Source organism: Chenopodium album, chromosome 13, assembly GCF_948465745.1.
Source record: "Chenopodium album chromosome 13, dcCheAlbu1.1, whole genome shotgun sequence".
NCBI lineage: Eukaryota > Viridiplantae > Streptophyta > Magnoliopsida > Caryophyllales > Amaranthaceae > Chenopodium > Chenopodium album.
This window is the reverse complement of record NC_137846.1, coordinates 8,305,353-8,324,367: the sequence shown is the minus strand read 5'-3', so window position 1 is coordinate 8,324,367 and position 19,015 is coordinate 8,305,353. Positions and strand designations below refer to the sequence as shown.

At 30.3% G+C, this 19,015-nt stretch overlaps 2 protein-coding genes across 2 annotated transcripts; both read right to left on the bottom strand.

The window, feature by feature from the left end:
- Positions 1–3,455: 3,455 nt before the first annotated feature.
- Positions 3,456–4,493, bottom strand: LOC145574508 (rapid alkalinization factor-like). The gene has a single exon (XM_081632317.1). It carries the CDS (start codon positions 4,304–4,306, stop codon positions 3,947–3,949), a length of 360 nt encoding a protein of 119 aa, XP_081488443.1. The 5' UTR covers positions 4,307–4,493; the 3' UTR covers positions 3,456–3,946.
- Positions 4,494–8,409: 3,916 nt separating this feature from the next.
- On the bottom strand, positions 8,410–15,224 carry LOC145575152 (rapid alkalinization factor-like). The gene is made up of 2 exons (XM_081633059.1): positions 15,161–15,224; positions 8,410–8,702 (listed from the first exon to the last, which is right to left on the bottom strand). The coding sequence occupies exons 1-2, from the start codon at positions 15,222–15,224 to the stop codon at positions 8,410–8,412; spliced, it is 357 nt and encodes a 118-aa protein (XP_081489185.1).
- Positions 15,225–19,015: the final 3,791 nt, after the last annotated feature.

Genomic DNA, 19,015 nt, shown 5'->3' with positions numbered 1-19,015 from the left:
GGCAATGATCACCCCGAAACCAGCAGCAACTTCCGTTGGTGACACCCTTCTAACTACGATCACCTTAATCATCGCGGTATCTATATTAACATCAAACATACCTCTTTTTTTTTTTTTTTTTTTTTTTGGCCGAGGATGACCACAACTATGCAAAGGAAACAAGACCATTACCAAAACAATTTACAGCATGGCTAGGTTGTATTGCTGCATTTTCGAGTGCTCAACAAGTCCATGCCGCGGTGGCATTTGCAGCGGCTTCTCTCCTTGGTGATTACTTTGGTACTTGTATATACTATATAGATGACAAAATCACACCTAGATATGTGATACACTATATGTTTGGTTGATTTTTAATGCTTTCTATTACTTCTTATAGTTGATATATAGGATTGCGTTACTTTTTTCCAGTTGGATATATATGAATAAAGATATTTCACATCATACGTGCATGTGTGAATGCATATTGTTAAGATTTTAGAAATTCATAACATTTCTTATATTTGTCACTTCAAAATAACATATCAACATTGAAAATAAAATCTACAAACACAAAAATACAGAGTAATAAATAAAGGTATAGACAAACATCATTCACTTAGATTGGTAGTTGAAAAGTTCTTTCATGTCACAATCACCATTAACAAGTGAAGATATGAGCTTTTAGAGCATATGAAACCTTTTTACAAGTGAGAATTTCTATTCTTTCCTCCTTGTCGGTAAGTTGTTTCAAATTCTTCTTTTTTACAATTTTCAATCCATATTTGGAGAGAATTTTACTGTGTTATTGAAGAAGTACAAATTTTGCGAACAGACCTATTAGAAATTCATGAAATTTTTTACACAAATAACTTGAAAGTTCATGTTGCCAAAGGCAAATTGTCTGGTTTGATTTTGCTCATTTTACTAAAATTAGGTAGGGGTTGTTTTTTTTACCCAATGTTCTTTATATGTACTGTACTAAGTATTGAAAACATGCACACAATAATGAATTCATGAGTGCTCTTTAATATGCTATTTATTGTGCACGTATGCTTAAATCCATTTCCTCTAGTACATGAACATCAGAACATGTTACTAAGTACAAAGTGCTATTTGTTCTTGTGGTTAATTTTCATGACTTTAAGGTTATGAAATCGAATCCCATCATAGAAATTTAGAGGTGATTTCTTATCCTTCTTTTGTGCTTTCAAGGGTTTTAGCCTACTAGACTTGAGCGTGAGACTGAAAGGATTAAAGGAATCTAAAGACTAGAAAAATGAAACCATATATATTTTTTTAAATTGGCATTTCAAATCAAAGAAAACCCCTCTCTAATCAACTTACTTTCAATGAACTTAAAATTTAGTGTGATCGTTTTAAAGATACAATTATTTTAGAACACCTTATTAATTACCGAGTATAATGTTAGATTGGAGTAATAGTTTTAGCATATGAATTACAAAGTTCTATAGAACATGATATAAACGAAATTCCATCCAATTCTCGAACCGTCGAACACGTCATCGGTGTATGCAATTTTTTTTTTATTATTTTTTTTAAGGTAAGATGAAATATCCTATTGAACCGACACCTCTAACAGATTTAATTAGCCCTGTTTCACAAGTTAATGCTTGAGAGTAGAGGCAGGAGGTAAGGAAATCCCCTACTTACAACCATTTTTATAGTTGGTGCCTTAATGGGACTCAAACTTGTGATGTCAAAGTCACAAGATAAGTTCTCCACCAACTCAAAGGTTGGTATCGATGTATGCAATTGGGTTACCCTTTTCCACACTCACAAGCTAGAACCATAAAACTTCTAAAGTGACCCCAAAAATCTACGAAAGTTCCGTGTTGAAAAGAAGAGTTAGGAATCTAGTACGGGGTCCATTCCCCCACAATATTGTTTGGCAAACCACACAACATACACCATCAAACGGATTCCTCTATTTCTTTGATTTGATTGAATATCTACAATAGGTGTGATTGGACCCCACCTTATTCAAATCAAAACAGCTCAATACTTTTTTTTTTGAATTTATTAATTGAAATTTTAAAAAATGACAGACAAACTATTAACAACTTCTTCTTAGAAATTTCATCAATCCACAATATACTCCTTCCAAAAATCATTAGGTACACCCATATCCCATGTGATATGGCCTTATTTGTAATTTTACTACCAAACATCTTCATAGTTGTAAATTAATTTTGCAACCACAAAGCCACCAAATTCCAGCCATCTCAATCATAATATATATTTGTACAATTATAATATTTCAATATGGTAGAAATAATGTAATACAAAGTATAAAATAATCCTTAATGTTCATAGTAATGTTTAGTTAATGACATAGTTGGTGGATTCCTTTCACTAATCTCCTTTTGTTTACGAAATTAGCATACAATGACAAAAGACCATATGCTTATTCTTGCCAACTCACTAATCCACTTCTTTAGCTGGGATACAAAATCTTCCCCCATTAAAACGACATCCCATGAAAGAGAAAATTTTTAAATTAAAGATTCGACAATTGTTTCCTGCAATTTAGTAGTAGTAAATTACTGTACATGTCGTGTAACTTTTTATTAGCGATAGGTAAAAACTTGAATAATATGACAACTACCAACCCTTTTGAAAGGGAGATATTGAAAATCGTACAATTATTGTATTTTGGCGATTGCCGCCCCTTAGAGTTAAGGAATCGTTCCTTAGATTGAATTCGATGTTATGAAGTTATATATCGTGTACGGAGTAATTTATTGAAACAATGTTGACGATTTCTTGGTCTAATCCTCTAGAATTGGCTTGAATTGTGGAAGAAATTTGAGTGAGAATATCTTTTATAAAATCAAATTCTCCTAATCTACTGTCTAATTATACAACTAGAGTATCTATTAAGAAATAAGTGATACTGAAAATTCAGATTACTTATTTTTGGACAAAAGTCACTTCCTAGGACTACAAGAACAAAATCTACCTTGTAGCCAAAAATCCAGGAATTTGGGAACTAATCAAAAAATGGCAACAATGTATTCCCTCTAATTCTGCCCAAAAATATTCTTAATTTCTTACTCATGTTACTCATTACACACTTTAACACGAAATTGAATCTCATCTACAACATTGCCTGAGCTAGTGAGCTCTAAAACCACTTGAAATTTTATGAACAGCAACTTTTATGAAATTCCTGTGGTGCATTACTTTACAAAAGAGAATCCCCCCTCCTATATTTCAATCAAAAGATGAAAGAATTTCATTCTTACACAATTACTTTACATTTCTTAAATCTCTAACTTTATTTTTCTCCTATTCTTTTCTTGCTCAACTTTAAACAAAGGCTAAGAAAAGTAACTACATGAACAATTCAAATTTTCAAAAGCTAAAGCCACCAATTAAAGATGCAATACAACTATACAAGTATACAACTACCTTTAGTTCATACCCACAAAGTCAATGTCAACTTTTACCAAATAACAATAATAATTGAAGCCTAAATTTCATTCAAAAACACACCAAAATTAATTCCAACCACACCACCTACCTCAAATCAACAACCCAAGGGATAAAATTGGAACAAAAAAATAGCAAACAAAATTCAATTTGACAACTTATACTTCATACATAACATATTATCATTATTATGTATTAAATCTCATCTCATCTCATATTAGAAATAAAAAGAATAACTAAATATTTATTACCAATATAATACAAAACCAAAAAAAAAAAAAAAAAAAGTGTATCACAATGAAATTAACATTAACAACAAACCCATCTTCAAATTCCTCTTACCTTCTTTCTTTTTATCCATGTATACCAAACAAACCCCAAATCATAGAATTAATATAAAAATAAAAAATAATAAAAATTACAACATTTTTTTTCTTTTTTTTTAAAAAGAAAATTAAGAAATGGGGATAGTAATAATCATCATAATAACAAAAAAAAAAAAAAAAAAAAAATCTTAGCGTCTTGCACAACGAGTAATAGCACTGCAACCACGAGAGTAAGGATTAGCTTGAGCACCTGGACGACAATTATAGTACGAAGCACCACGTCTTGAACAAGGAACTCGATTCTTATTCAGCGCATTATAGCTAATATAGTTATTTGTTGCTAATATACGCCTGTTGATTTCTGAATCCATTTCATCTTCTTCATTCATCCCCAAACATTCATCAACTGTTCCTTTACACCCAGATCCACCACTTCCGAACAACCCCATTACCGTTGGATCAAGATCAACCCCTGCATCTACGGTTGAGATTAGTGCTAGGAATAATCCAACGGCTATTATTGCTACTAGCTTTCTATTGTCGGCCATTTTTGTTGGTGAGATAGTTTGTTTTCTCACTCACTTCTGGAAAATAGGTTGAATTTTTTTGGGATTGAGTTTGTTTCTCTCTCTAAAATGAGGGGTTTTTTAGGGTTTGTTTCTCTCACTAGAATAAGGGATTGTTTGGACAGCTGTGAAATGGGAACGGCTAGTTTGAGGGTGGAACTAGAGTATTATAAGTAGCGGTTTTGTTGGGAAATTGGGCTTGGTCTTTGGATTATTTACGAATATTGCCATTTAAGAGTTTTTTATTTGAATTTTAAAAAAATAAAAAGAAAATTGCGTGAGAGGTGGTTAAGTGAGACGTTTGACATTGGAGTGAGGACATTTCAATGATTTAATTTTGATGTGTGATTTTTTTTTTTTGAGGTGAGATTTTAACATGTGCAAGGATTGGTGTAGTGTGACATTATTAAGGTAAAAATTATTAAGAAAATTAATTGACTTTGTTAATTTACTAAATTAGATCTTATGATATTATAAATTAATTAAATTAAATTACAATTGGGGAATTATATTGTTTCAACAACAACAACATTTTTTATAACATCAAAAGTAGCATAATTTTGAATATTGACTTGTGAGTAAAATATTATGAGATTCAATTGACTTTTATTATATGAAAATAATATAATTGTACATGCAATAATTAGGGTTGTTTATTGGTCCAAGACCGAACTGGACTGAAGATCGAAAATTAGAATTTTTAAAATCGAAGACTGGTCCGATTAAGCTGTGACCGATTCCAGATTGGACCGAAAGAATCGGTCTAAACCCCGAACCGAACCGATTTGAGAAACTTTAATAAATTTATGGAAAAGTTGAAAAAAGTGAAGGAAACTATTATTTAAGGTTCACGCATAATTTTAAGCAAAAAATCAGTCTAGTTCAAGAACGTTTTTTTTTAATAGGGTTTGAACCGGACCGAAAAATTAAACTTTTAGACCCGAAGACCGGACCGGTCCATTTTTTAGGTCTGGAACGATTTATGAACTCCCCTAGCAACAATGCACGATTACATTTAAGGGTGTGATATGTTCACCTTAAATTTTGTTTAAGACTAATTAGATTTAAATTCGAGATGATCAAGTCAAAAATCAAGTGTGCACTTATAAGATAATCAAAGATAGTCATGTAATAATGATTTAAACTTAGTAGATCTTAATAAAACTTTATTAGTGGTAATTTGAACTTGGGTTTTCCTTATAAAAACTTATCTTATCTAATATTAAAAGTGAAAATATTTAACCAAAGATTAATATTAAATTATGTTAATTAAGGGGCCTATTCTCTTCAGCTTAATTTCATTTCAGTTCAGTTTAGTTCAACTTTATTCCTAATTTCCTTCTCTTATAAAATATTCAGTTCAGTTCACTTCAACTCCAATCAGTTCAACTCAGTTCAGTAAATCAGAACATAACCTAACTCGTGATTTTGTCATATACTTTCAAATTAATACAGGAAAATATTGATTGCTCATGTGCAACCTATATACATTACCATTCTATTTTACCAAAATTAGGTCTAAAGTTATTATATTTTCATTAATATATATATATATATATATATATATATATATATATATATATATATATATAAAAGCACCGAATAGATTAGCTATGTCAAAGAATTATTAAAAAGAGTCAGATCAAGTCAGGTTTGAGTCATGTTAAATTATCGAGCACGTGTAAATTTAGTTTTGAATCAAGTTACTTTTAAAATAAGGTTTTTTATTTTTTTTTTTTATTTTTTTTTGTGTTCTCCCCGGTTCACCCTTTAGTCTAATCCGAATTCGGGTATCAATTCTGAGTGGTTAGGTTCTAGTTCCCTCTCGATTATTGTTGTGGGTGATCGAACACGGGTCCTCTCTATCAAATGCAGTTTCAATATCACTACACCAACAACAAATTGGTTAAATTAAGTTAAATCTAGATGAATCAAATTAATTTTTGATAGCTGCATTATTTAAATCCGCGATCATAGTAAAGTTTTGTAATTATTCAGGTTAGGACTTTAGGAGGGAGAGGCGGCGTCAAGGATAATTTCAGACCTTTTTAGCAAGGGGGCGAGCATATTCTTGAGAAGCAGTTGTAATTTTGGTATATTTAAAAAAACAAAAATTGATAATAGAGTATTAGTTGGAGATTATTAAATTAATAAAAGAACTTCAAACTTTGGAAGTAGTCTAACTGAAAATGACGTTCCTACTGCCTTTAAAAAATTGGAAAATTTAAAATGATGTATTGTCACAACTCACAAAGTTATGAATTGCATTTCGAAAAGAAGATATGTGAAGCGGTCTCATTAATTGAGAAATGGTAATTTGGTTTGAAGAGTTCAGATCAGATATGAACTACTACTGTACTACATGTATGTCACGCAATCCGTGAAGGTTGACAAGGCAATCAGTATTTATCGTAATCGAATTGTCAATTTTATATTCCGTACATTTTGAGATATACTCCATTACATCGTATTACACTTGACAAAATTGATCTAATTTACATTAGTTGTATAAAAACTTATGATTTTAAACTTGATACGTACTTATGATTTTAAACTTGATACGTACTCCTTCTGTTTTCTTTTATTTGCATCAGTTTTGCCAAGATGCAACTTTGACCATTAATATCTTTAATTGTTAATTAGTAAAAATTATAACAAAATTATATTATGAAACTAGACATTAGACGAATCTAATGATATATTATATAATAACATTTATTTGTTTCATAGAGGTGAAAAAATCAAGTCAACCATGCTATATGAATAATGCAAAAATCAAAGTGATGCATTTAAATAAAACGAAGGGAGTATAAAAATTGACGTAGTCTTCAAATGTTATACCGGGTATGTAGAACAGGATTGAATGTAGTTGTTCATTTGAATTTAAATTGATTACTCATAATTCAAATATGGCCACAAAAAACCTAAATCAAATAAATGCAAATGCCACACTTGCTAGAGGATTCACCAAAAGAGGATTGTATAAGTCTCATTTTAATCAATACATGCTTAATTTCACACGTTAAGGAGTTTAATTTAGAGTTTAGTCATTTTAATAGGGCGATCAACCTTGAGTCTATTCTAACAAATTTGATTCTTAAGCAATGTCACTTCTTCAAATAATTGTAGATATAACATACTACGTATATTTATGTAGTTTTTCTAATACTGAAAATGACGTAGAGTTGTGTAAAAAAAAAAACACGGAGAAACTATATGCTTGTGTACATTTTTTTTTACCTACTTTCAATTTTCGCCAAGAAATTTGAAGTCTATTTATTAAAGAAATGTATATTTACATAATTACATGCCTAATCCTAATTTTTGATACATGAAAAGTCAAAAGACGTAATTATTTAAAAGAAAATGTTACTAATCTAATTAGTTGGCATCTACAATAAACAAGAATTAGGAGAACAAAGTATTAGTCAATCACATGTTGATGATGTGAGAAAGACCTTTATTATAAACAAGTAGTACAACATTATAAAACACCAAGGAGATTACAAAGAAAATACCAATTCTCTACAAATAATACCACAACAATAGTTGTCTAACGCGTATAAGTTTACAAAATGCCAATTCTACCCTCCAACAACCAATCCACCAAAAACTTAATCTAGTCATTCCCTATTTTAACCAAAAAAAAGTCAAAACAACAACTTCATCCATTTAATAATGCACATAATCCATCAAATATTCTAGATGACATAATTATTAAAACATAAACCTTTGGTTAAGGAATATTGACAAATAAAGCATAACCACGAAGAAAAGTGGTAAAAAAAAAATTCAAAAGAGAGGTTAGTAAAAGTAAAAGATTTATTTGGAAGATAGAGCCACAAAGAATAAACGTTGTAGCCGATATATAACCTCATGTATTCAGGATCATCCCAAATTAAGCTAGTTGACATATACAATACAAAATAAGAGACTAATAGCAATAACCAAAGTTCATAGAGTTATAATATACTAAGTATGTAAAGTAAAAAACTAATGTATATGTTACCAAGGTTTGAAATTAACTGTCACGTCAACGGTGACAACTAAATACGGACAGACCGATCGAGTCATAATTAAAGTTTTCAACCCCTTCTACAACGGGAGATATTACTACACCCACGTTTGTAGGGATTAGCTTGTGCACCTGGCTTGCAATTGTAGTAAGAAGCACCACGTCGAGAACACGGCGTTTTATTCTTGTTCATTGCACCGTAGCTAATGTACTTTGATTTAGCCTTTAATATACGCCGATTTGTCTCCGTGTCCACCATGAACTCCGACTCGTCGAACTCGTCCCCCACCGTGCACTCCGCCATCGAACCGGTGCATTCGAGTTGACTCAGCGATTTAGGATCTACATCAACGGTCAGGATTCCTACAACAAAGAAACTAAGGGATAAGATTAAAATGAGACATTTTGGACCGCCCATAACATAAAACCAATTTTTTGAAGTTATTATTATGATTTGTGTTGTAAATGTTTTTAAGAGGAAAAATTGTATTGGTGGGTTAGAGATATATAGTTGCAAATTAAATAAATGATTGATTGTAAAATATATAATCTGTTAATATCATATGGCTTGCATGTCTTCATGTAATGCTTGAGCACTAACTTGCAGGCCGGCCTTGCTACAAATAACATTTTATACTCCATTAATCATGTGAAAATTGATGAGTTGCTATATATAATTTCGTAAAATATTATTTGTGTATGATTTCTAGTCTTTATTACTAATTACTACGGACTAGACTTGTCAATTCGGGTTAACGGGTCGGGTTTGGGTTAAATTTCGAATTGTTTGGGTCATTTGGTCCGAGTGGTATGAATTGTTTGGATCATTACAAATTATGATGAATGAGTCATATCGGGTCTATTTCGGGCCATTTGAGTCGGGTCGGGTTCGGATTTGGGTTCTCTCAGTAAAATGGGTTTGGAATCGGATTGGATTGGGTTACTAGGTCGGGTCAGGAATTGTCAGGTACTACGAAGTATAAAGTACGAAGTGTAAATTAGACTTATAGAGTACGTATGTAATATAGTTACCCGTATTATTTTTAGAATTGAAGTTTTAGTATATTCTCTTCCTAGCTAGGTGATGGTTTGACAAGTTTACATAGTCAATTTGACTTAGTGGTAAGGCATGAAACCTTCATGTAATGCTTATTAGGAGTTTACTTTTCAACATCAAATAATAGTTAATTGCATATAATTGTAATTAGTAATTACGTTTTGGTAGTCCTTGATAATTATGATAAACTAGTAGGAGTAAACAAATTAGATTAGCAACCGAAAGAAAAGTTGTTTAAAAAAGGACACTATGAAATGAAATGTTAAATTAAGAAACAGTACTTTGATTATCATATTTTATTGCACTTAACTTGTAATGTACATCTTTAATGTTCTTTTACTTCATATTTAATCTTTAATAATGATTTTGCTAAGCTAGGGACAACATCAATAACTTTGCGAATCATGAACAATTCCAAACATCCTATACTCATCAATATATGCTATAGTTTTAACTAACATTATAACCTTTGAATATGTACGGTGTTCTTTGTCTATCGATTTTCATTATTGTTCTTACAATTGTAATTACAAGTACATGTACACATGCATTGTACATAATTAGAATCGAGTTTATAATAGGAGTTTATAATAATGCACAATGCATGCAAGTTAAATGGGAAAAATATATATTTCCTCCATTTCATTTTGTTGTTCTTATTTTTTTTTTAATCATACGTATAAAATAATTCCAATTACGAACAACAAGGGTATTAACGAAAAATCGCAAAAAGTAGACGAGGATATTCCAATTTTACAAACTGGTGACTGCCGTAGTTTCACAATCAATGCCGTATTTGCACGCCGCGTCGATGATCTAGTCAACCTTATAAAGCACCGCGGAAATTATAGATGGAGATATTCCTTGTAATTGTGTGACACCAGGAGGTTTGTATAGTGCTAGGACTTAATCCACCAATAACTAAATTAATTAAACAAAATAACTTAATTTTTTATTTTTTTTTAAATATTTAATAGAGAACAAAAAATAAAAATAAAAAAGTTATGGAGCTTCTATAGCTCAAGTGTTTACAAAAAAATAAAAGTAAAAATATAGCTCAAGAATAATGCTTCGATACAATTAGCTTATACAAGTGGAAATAGGATAGAATTATGAGGAACAAGTCCGATAATTAGTCGACCGTTTAATCGTATATTAGTACAGTCTTGCGTCAATTTTCTTTTATTACATATGTTGTGCATTTGGACTTTGGTTATTCTGTTTTTGGAGTGATTTTATGTGGAATTAAAATGCATTTTAATTATCAAATACTTGCTTCGTCCACAAATCAACTATATAGAGTATATTTTGGTATTCATTCATAGGCCGAATACTCATAAATAAATCTTCAATCATCCCGCACCACATTTTTCTCACACCATAGCTTCGTTTATCTTGAGATTGATAAGGTGTGAGCTCTCTCACCAACTTACAAAGTTACAATTATCTTTTTGTCACTTTAAGGGACTGTTCTGATTGATTGAACTGAGCTAAACTGAAAATTACGAGAGAAGGAAATTAAGAACTGAACTGAACTGAAAATAATCTGAAGATAACATGCCCTAAGTTTTGTTTTTAAGTTATTTTTGAAACAACCTAACCCATATTGAAATCTTAAATACATATACCTAAGAAACTTATTTGTTGACAACAAAGAAAGTATAACGTAAGCCGATTTAATTAAATACTTGTATTAAGTTCTTATGGGAAGAACAAGGTTAAGCATGATAATTTAAGAACCCTTTCACGATCTACCCACCATAGATTAAAACAAGAAGAAAGAAGGATTAAGGTGAACGAGAGAACGATTATTCAATTACATACCAACCCTGGCGGCCTAATTTTCTATGTAAGGTGAATGCTATAAGAAGATTATATTATAGGGTAATTGGCCTAAAGCATTCATGAAAGCTTAGACACCCTTTAAGATCTTTTTAAAATTATACTCCGTATATGACTAAATATTAAATTGAAATTTGCCTAGTCAATCACTCTATATAGTAAATAATAAACCTATCTAGTAGGAAACTCGAATCATTAACACTACATGTTGTGTAAAATTTCTTATAATTTAATACAAATATAATTTTACAAGTATATGTTAATGTAAACCTCTTTTATTCTCTCTCATTTATTCTTCATCCTTCTCAAATAAAAGAATATGATATTGATATATACGGAGTACTATTTTTCCGATTTTAGCCCGTCTTGTTTGTGGCTAGCCTTACTATGTGGCCACTTATAATATAAAACTGATCAAGTAACCCCTGTAATACTAACTGAGTAACTCCTATAACACTAACCAAGTAATCCTATAGCATTGACGAAGTAACCCCTTTAATAATGACCAAATAACCCCTATTACACTAATAAAGTAACCTCTGACACACGGTGTGCCCAGCCACATATAAGACTTTGTGTTCCGATTTTATTTTAATTAACAACCTGATCATCACACCAGCAAAGCTAGGCTAGTTTGGTAGATAAACTAACCAAGAACATCAACTTGGTAATTTATGTAATAATAGTAGTAGTTACAATTCTATTATGAATGTGTAGTTTGTCTGTTATACCTTCTTTGATTTGTTCTTTCTAGCTAATGTACTAGCTATAAACTTTTATTAAAAATAACATACATACCTCAGCGGCTCAAGTGCTCAACTGCAAGTCTACAGTACAGCAATTTTTGGTGGTTTGTTTTTAGTGGCCTTGTATTATTTTTAGGCAAAAAGAGCAATAGATGCGTATAAAATCCAACATTATCAAATCATATGATAATGTTTCCAATTATTGTAACAGATATTATTAGGGTGCCTATAACTGTATAACAATATTATTGGTTAAAGGCACTTGTAATATGAAATTTCATACATGATTATACAGTAATAAAATAAAGTATGTGCATATTTTAGTATTTATTAAGTCAATTATTTTAATGCCTCAAAAAAAAAAAAGTCAATTATTTTAACAATTAAACTTATTTTAGGCCCCGTTCGTTACTTTTTGCAAACAAAAGTCTATAAACGACATAAAATAGGTCTGTTCTGATTGACTGAACTGAACTGAATTGAATTAAACTGAACTTATTGAAGCTGAACTGAAAATAATCTGAAGAAAACATAGTCTATAGATTATATGTTTCTAGTCCGCAAATTTATATGTAGTATTTCATTTGTTTCATAAAAATTGCGTTTGTTTAACTTTTAGTCGGAGCAGGAATTAATAGCATAATTTAAAGATAGCATAATTTCCACTATAAAAATATCACCTGAATTTCCACTACTCTCTGGAGAATTAATACGTAGTACCATAATTTAAAAATAGCAGCTTTAATTTGTAATAAAAGGAGCAGGAATTGGGGTTTTATGTGGAAGCTGGGACAATTAATTCATTGCACTTTCCTGCATTTCAATTGAAACGCGTCTCCACTTTTTTAGTCATGCAAATATAGTTACTCCAAAATGTTATCCACTTCCCAACTACTATCAATATCATTGTTAAATTATTTTATTTTACACGTACGGTAAAATAAGGGTGTGTCCGACACTAGGTTTTGAGTACTTTTTAGATAGCTTTTAGTGTTTTGACTTAGTCAAACCACTACTTATAAAAAATATAAGTGTTTGACAAAGTAGTGGTTATGGTAGCTTTTAGTGGTGGAGGTAAGCTTTTATGAAAAGTTAGAAATATTAGCTTTTGAAGTTAGAGGTAACTTTTGAGATACCTGTTGAAAATTTAATCTATAGTTTTAAAAATAAAATATTGATTTTATATGTAACAACTAGTCAAATGCTAATTTACCGAATACTTATACCTAAATTATCTATCTTCACAGCTAATAACTTGTTGATAGCTAAACAGCTACCTACATAACTAACAACTACCTTTACACCTAACAGTCACCTTCATAACTATATTTTGCCAAACACGCCATAAAAAAACCAAAGGCAACTTGTAAGTTAAAAAGTGTCTACCTAAATCATTCTTTTAGATAAAATAATAAAATGGTATAGGAATAATATAAACTTCCCATGGAGTTCTTAAACACAAAAAGGGCAAAGAGGTTAAAAATAATATGGTTTTGTTCTCAATTTTTATTATTATTATTATTATTATTATTATTATTATTATTATTATTATTATTATTATTATTATTATTATTATTATTATTATTATTATATTTTTTTTTTTTTTTTTTTTAAGGTTAGAAGAAGGACTCTACTAAGGCGGTACCTCTCACGGGTTTAGCCAACCCAATTCTGCAGGTCATCGCTTCAGAGTAGAAGGGGGGAGGTAAGGGAATCCCCATACTCCCATGCCTTTGGGGCTCGAACTCAAGATCTCAAAGTCACAAGGTGAGTTCTCCACAAACTTAAAGCTTGGTAATGGTTTTGTTCTTACTTGAAAGTTGAAAGCCAAACATAACATGTACAAATACGGAGTACCATCTAAATATTACTCCCTCCGTTTTTAAATACTTGCTTCACATTCTTTTTTCGGCCGTTTTTAAATATTTGTTCCATTTCCTTATTTGGAAATTTTTTACAATATTTAATTCATTTCTCCCACCTAGTGGACCCAACATAAATTATATTTTATTAATTTCATATTCTTTCTCCTCTAATTCTCTCTACTACTTTTGCTTTTTAAAATTTTTTATTCTTTCCTCTACCCCACTACTTCTATATTTTATTATTTTCTCCAATTTCTCCTAAAACTCCACACATGGAGACATGGAGCAAGTATTTAAAAATGGAGGGAGTATAAATTACGATGAGTGGTTAACATGCTTTGATGTTGTTCTTTCAGTATTAACTTCACACTAATAATTTACCCCTATTTTATAAGCATAAGTCACACATGTGTCGTTCTAAGAATTTCTTGTTGAAATAAAAAATCAAAAGTCGCAAAGTGAAAACTAAGTAAACTAGCTTAAAGCCCATGCCATGCATAGTAAGTCTAATTTTTTTAAGAAAATTAATTATATCCAACAAATAAAATTTGATAAAACATACAAATCAAATATATAAAAATTATAATGTCATAATCTATATTAATAGGCAAAGCAACAAATCATCTAAAAAATGGATTTTTTAGTCTGTCCGAACTCGAGAATTTTTCAGGCGGGGCTTGATCAGGTCTAGCGGCCATATTAGTGAATACTTATTTATAAATGCATTTTTAATAAACATCAAAAATCAAGCGAACAACAAACTAAAATCTCCACTAAAATTATTAGCAAAAGTGCAAACATACACAAAATTACAAATAATATATCACCTTTATATCTAAAAACTCATTTGTCAACATTTATTTTATAGCTATACTATACTCTATAAATCAATTTGTGATAATATGTGCGTATAGTAGTAAAATTTCATAAACAAAATTGTAATTAACTTGAATATATAATTATATTGAACTGAAATTGAAATAAAATATTAGCTAGAGGTATTTGAAAAAAAAATAAGTGATGTTTTAAAGTAGTTTCTTTAACATCTATTATATGAATCAATTTATTACAACTTTTTTTGGTAAAATCTAATAATACTCCATTTAAAAGATTACAAAATTTTATATGTGGCTGGCCACAATTTTTTTTTTTAAAAAAAAAATCGAATAACCAGGACTAATGGAGGAAGAGCAAATTCAATCCCAAAATCCCCAGAAGTTCAACCGTAATACCCAAAAATTCGACCAGCAAAACCCTATAAATCCGACCATCACCTCCGACGTCGTCTTCGTCTTTGCCGACAAAATCAACCAAGACCACCGTCTTCGTCTTCTTTGTTGCGGAAATCAGCCAAATCGACCTCCACCTCCGCCATCGTCTTCATCTTCTTTGTGGTGAATTGCAGATTTGAAGGAGAGATTGCGAGAAATTGCGACCAAATTTCGAAGCTCCAAACCCTAACATATCCCCAAAATTTCAAGAGATTCGGGTACAAGTTCATCAATTCAATAAGTTTTCGTGGCTGAAATGGTGACCTCCGCCACCGTACGTCTTCTTCGTCTTCTTTGTGTGAATTTCGATGTAGGTGAATGTGTGAGATAGGAGGTGTTGCGGTGGTCAGGTGGCCTTGATGCGGGTTGTGAGGAAGGTGAGGTGGTCAGGTGTGGTGGAGGAGTGGTAGTCAGGCGGCATTTGATTAATGTGAGTTGTGAGGAAGGTGAGGTGGTTAGGTGCAGTGGCGGAGGAGCGGTGGTCAGGTGCGAAGGTGGTGGCTGCTACAGCTAATTTTGTTTTGGGGTTAATTGGTCAGGGGTTACTAGGTCGGGTAGGGGTTACTCGGTCAGGGGTTATTAGGTCGGGTAGGGGTTACTCGGTCAGGGATTACTAGGTCGGTCAGGGTTACTCGGTCGGTCAGGGGTTACTAGGTCGGTCAGGGTTACTCGGTCGGTCATGAGTTACTCAGTTGGTCAGGGGTAACTAGGTCGGAGGGGTTACTAAGTCGGAGGGGTTACTAGGTTGGTTAGGGGTTACTAGATCGAAGGGGTTACTTGTGTGTTAGTTGGCCACACACAAAACCTGCTGTTAAAAGATAGTTAAAAAGGAGTTGAAATAAATTTTTTTTTTTTGTTTGAAAGAAGTTGAAATAATTATTTAGGTAAATGTATATAGAATAATTATGAACACCAAATGAAAGAGAACATATATATTTGTCATAAAGAAAATATAAAAGATTTGAAATGATATTATTATTGAATCAAACTAGATTAACTCCCGTGCGATGCACGGATATAACAAAAGTTTTTATAATTGTGTAAACTACTTCAAAGACATATCAGTCAAAATATGTAAAATATTTGTATTACAGACGATATTATTAACATAAACCAAACTACAAAATTAAAATAACACATAGTATAACAAAAGAAAACTCACGTCTATAATAAAATTTAGCGAACTTTGTAAATAGATGGAATAATCACATATGTAAATTGTAAAAGGTTGATATTTGTTTTCCTTAAGGTTTTTTTTTTTTTTTTTTTTTTTTTTTTTTTTTAATGCAATGAAAACTAAAAAGTTTAAAATACTGTATTAAATTACTTTGGAATCAGTATTTAGATTTTTTTTAAAAAAAAAAAATATGAAAGGGGAAAAAAAGTTTGGCGGGAAAAAAATGAAGGAGAAGCTGACACGTGTTTGAAAAAAGTGATGATGTCAGCGGTTATTCCTTTAATAATATTTATAGATATTAACAAAAAAAAAAAAAGAAAGGTTAAAAGGGGAAAGGGGGTTTTGGAGAGAAAAAACAGCACTAAGATGTGACACGTGTCACTCCCGGTGTCTGTTTTAGTATTAAGTTATTAATGATTGTTCATATTTCTCTCGCATATGCATGTCATCTCATTTGCCGAAGAATTTTTTTGCCTTTTTCTATCTCTTGCTTCTTTTCTTCAAAAAAAATTAATTGATTATCAATGTATTTCACGAGTCATATGAATAGTAATGATAATAAAGCTAAATTTGAGCCGCTAGCTAATTTAAACAAATTTATTGATAAAATTCATTATTTTTTTTAATTAAAAAAAAAACATAAACAAATGAGAAATTACATTCTACCATGGAGGAAAATTAATGAAGTATAGTAAAACTATAAGGATAAATCTATATCACAATATACTTAGGCCCTGTTCTTTTGAGCTTTTGGGCAGAGCAGAGCAGGGGCAAGCAGAGCAAAGCAGATTTCAGCAGAGCAAAACAGAGCAGAGCAGATTTCAGCAGAGCAGAGCAGATTTCAGCAGAGCAGAGCAGATTTTAGCATTATTTTTATTAATATTAATACAACTATTATTATTAATTTTATTATTATTATTATTATTATTGTTGTTATTATTATTATTAATTTTTTTTAATTTTATTTTATTATTATTATTTTTTAATTTTATTATTATTACTATTATTATTATTATTAATATTATTATTATTATTATTATTATTATTATTATTAATGTTGTTACTATTTAATTTAACTACTATTACTATCATTATCGCATGTACTACCATTATTATTAGTAGTATTAGAATTATTTTTTAATTATTATTATTATTATTATTATTATTATTATTATTATTATTACTATTACTACTACTACTACTACTACTACTACCACCACTACCACTATTATTATTATTACTACTACTACTACTACCACTATTATTATTATTTTTACTACTACCACTATTATAATTGATGGGTGAATGAAAACATAAATAGATGTGTACCACGTTAACATATGTTTATACTGAATATATAAAAGACGATAATGGGTTAAAATATTCAAATTATTACATATTCAAATTAGTAAAATATCTTCCTTTTTATATCATTATTTTTCACTATTATTATAATAATGTAGTATTATTGTTCCCAAAAAAAACATGTATTATGTGTTATTATAAAGATCAATATGTATTTAGAAATTGTTAGACATTATTATTAATAAATAATAAAAAATTTGTATTGTGAATTTTTAATTGTTATAATTTTAAAATATGTACTTTAATTATTGTGTACTTTAATTATTAAGTATTATTAATTATTGGTTTATTGATATTATTAATTGATATTAACCCAGAGCAGAGCAGAGCAGAGCAGAACAGATTTTAGCAGAGCAGAGCAAGGCAGAGCAGGGGCAAGCAGAGCAGAGCAGAGCCAAGCAGAGCAGAGCAGCTCTAAAGAACAGGGCCTTACTTGACAAATTTATTGGCCCCATAATTTTAGTACTCGTACTTCATATAATCAGTTAATCACAACATATATTGCCACATAAATCATAATTAAACACACACATATATATATATATATAATTTTGACTTGGCTTCATTCACTCAGTATTTCAAATGTACAATATAACTGTATTTACATTAGCAATAAATACAAGATAAAAGCAGATAAAAATTTCAAAATCAATGACCTAGCTTAGGCAGAATTTTAAATACCACATCCAACCAACCCGATGAGGTAGCAAGATTAGCAACCACAAGAAATTTGTATTACAGTAATTAGTACTAATAAAAACTCACTCCAATTAAAAAGAAACTGATTGTCTATCAATTTTGGTTTCGGCTCATTTTATTGATCATAAATGCTTATAAATTCAAGCTCATTTTGTTCTCTATTTTTATTATCTTATTAAGGGTACAATTTCTTCACTTAATTTCGCTTATTAATATCGTAAACGAATGACTTCATATTATTAAAAAAATAATCTCTAACTACCAATTTAATGTAAGAATTTTATTGGAAATGTATTGTAAAATATCCTTGGGATACCACTCACTTAGGGTGAGAATCAAACACTGCACCTCCGACATAGGTGGAAGTGTCTAAGGAGCGCCTCAGCCATTAAGCTAACCTTGATTTTTTTTTTTTGAAATAAAGCCAACCTAGATTATCTAAGGTAAATGACCTGTTAATATTCATAACTAAAAGAATCGATTTTAAAATGTACTATGAATTGTAATAAATTTAAACACTTAATAATGAATATACCTCAGGATAAATGTTTACATGATATAGTTTTAATGTAAAGCTGTATCATAGTCATTTATTTATCTTATTTCAGTACACAATTTTAATTTAATTCATTTATGGTCATTTTAAAATGAAAA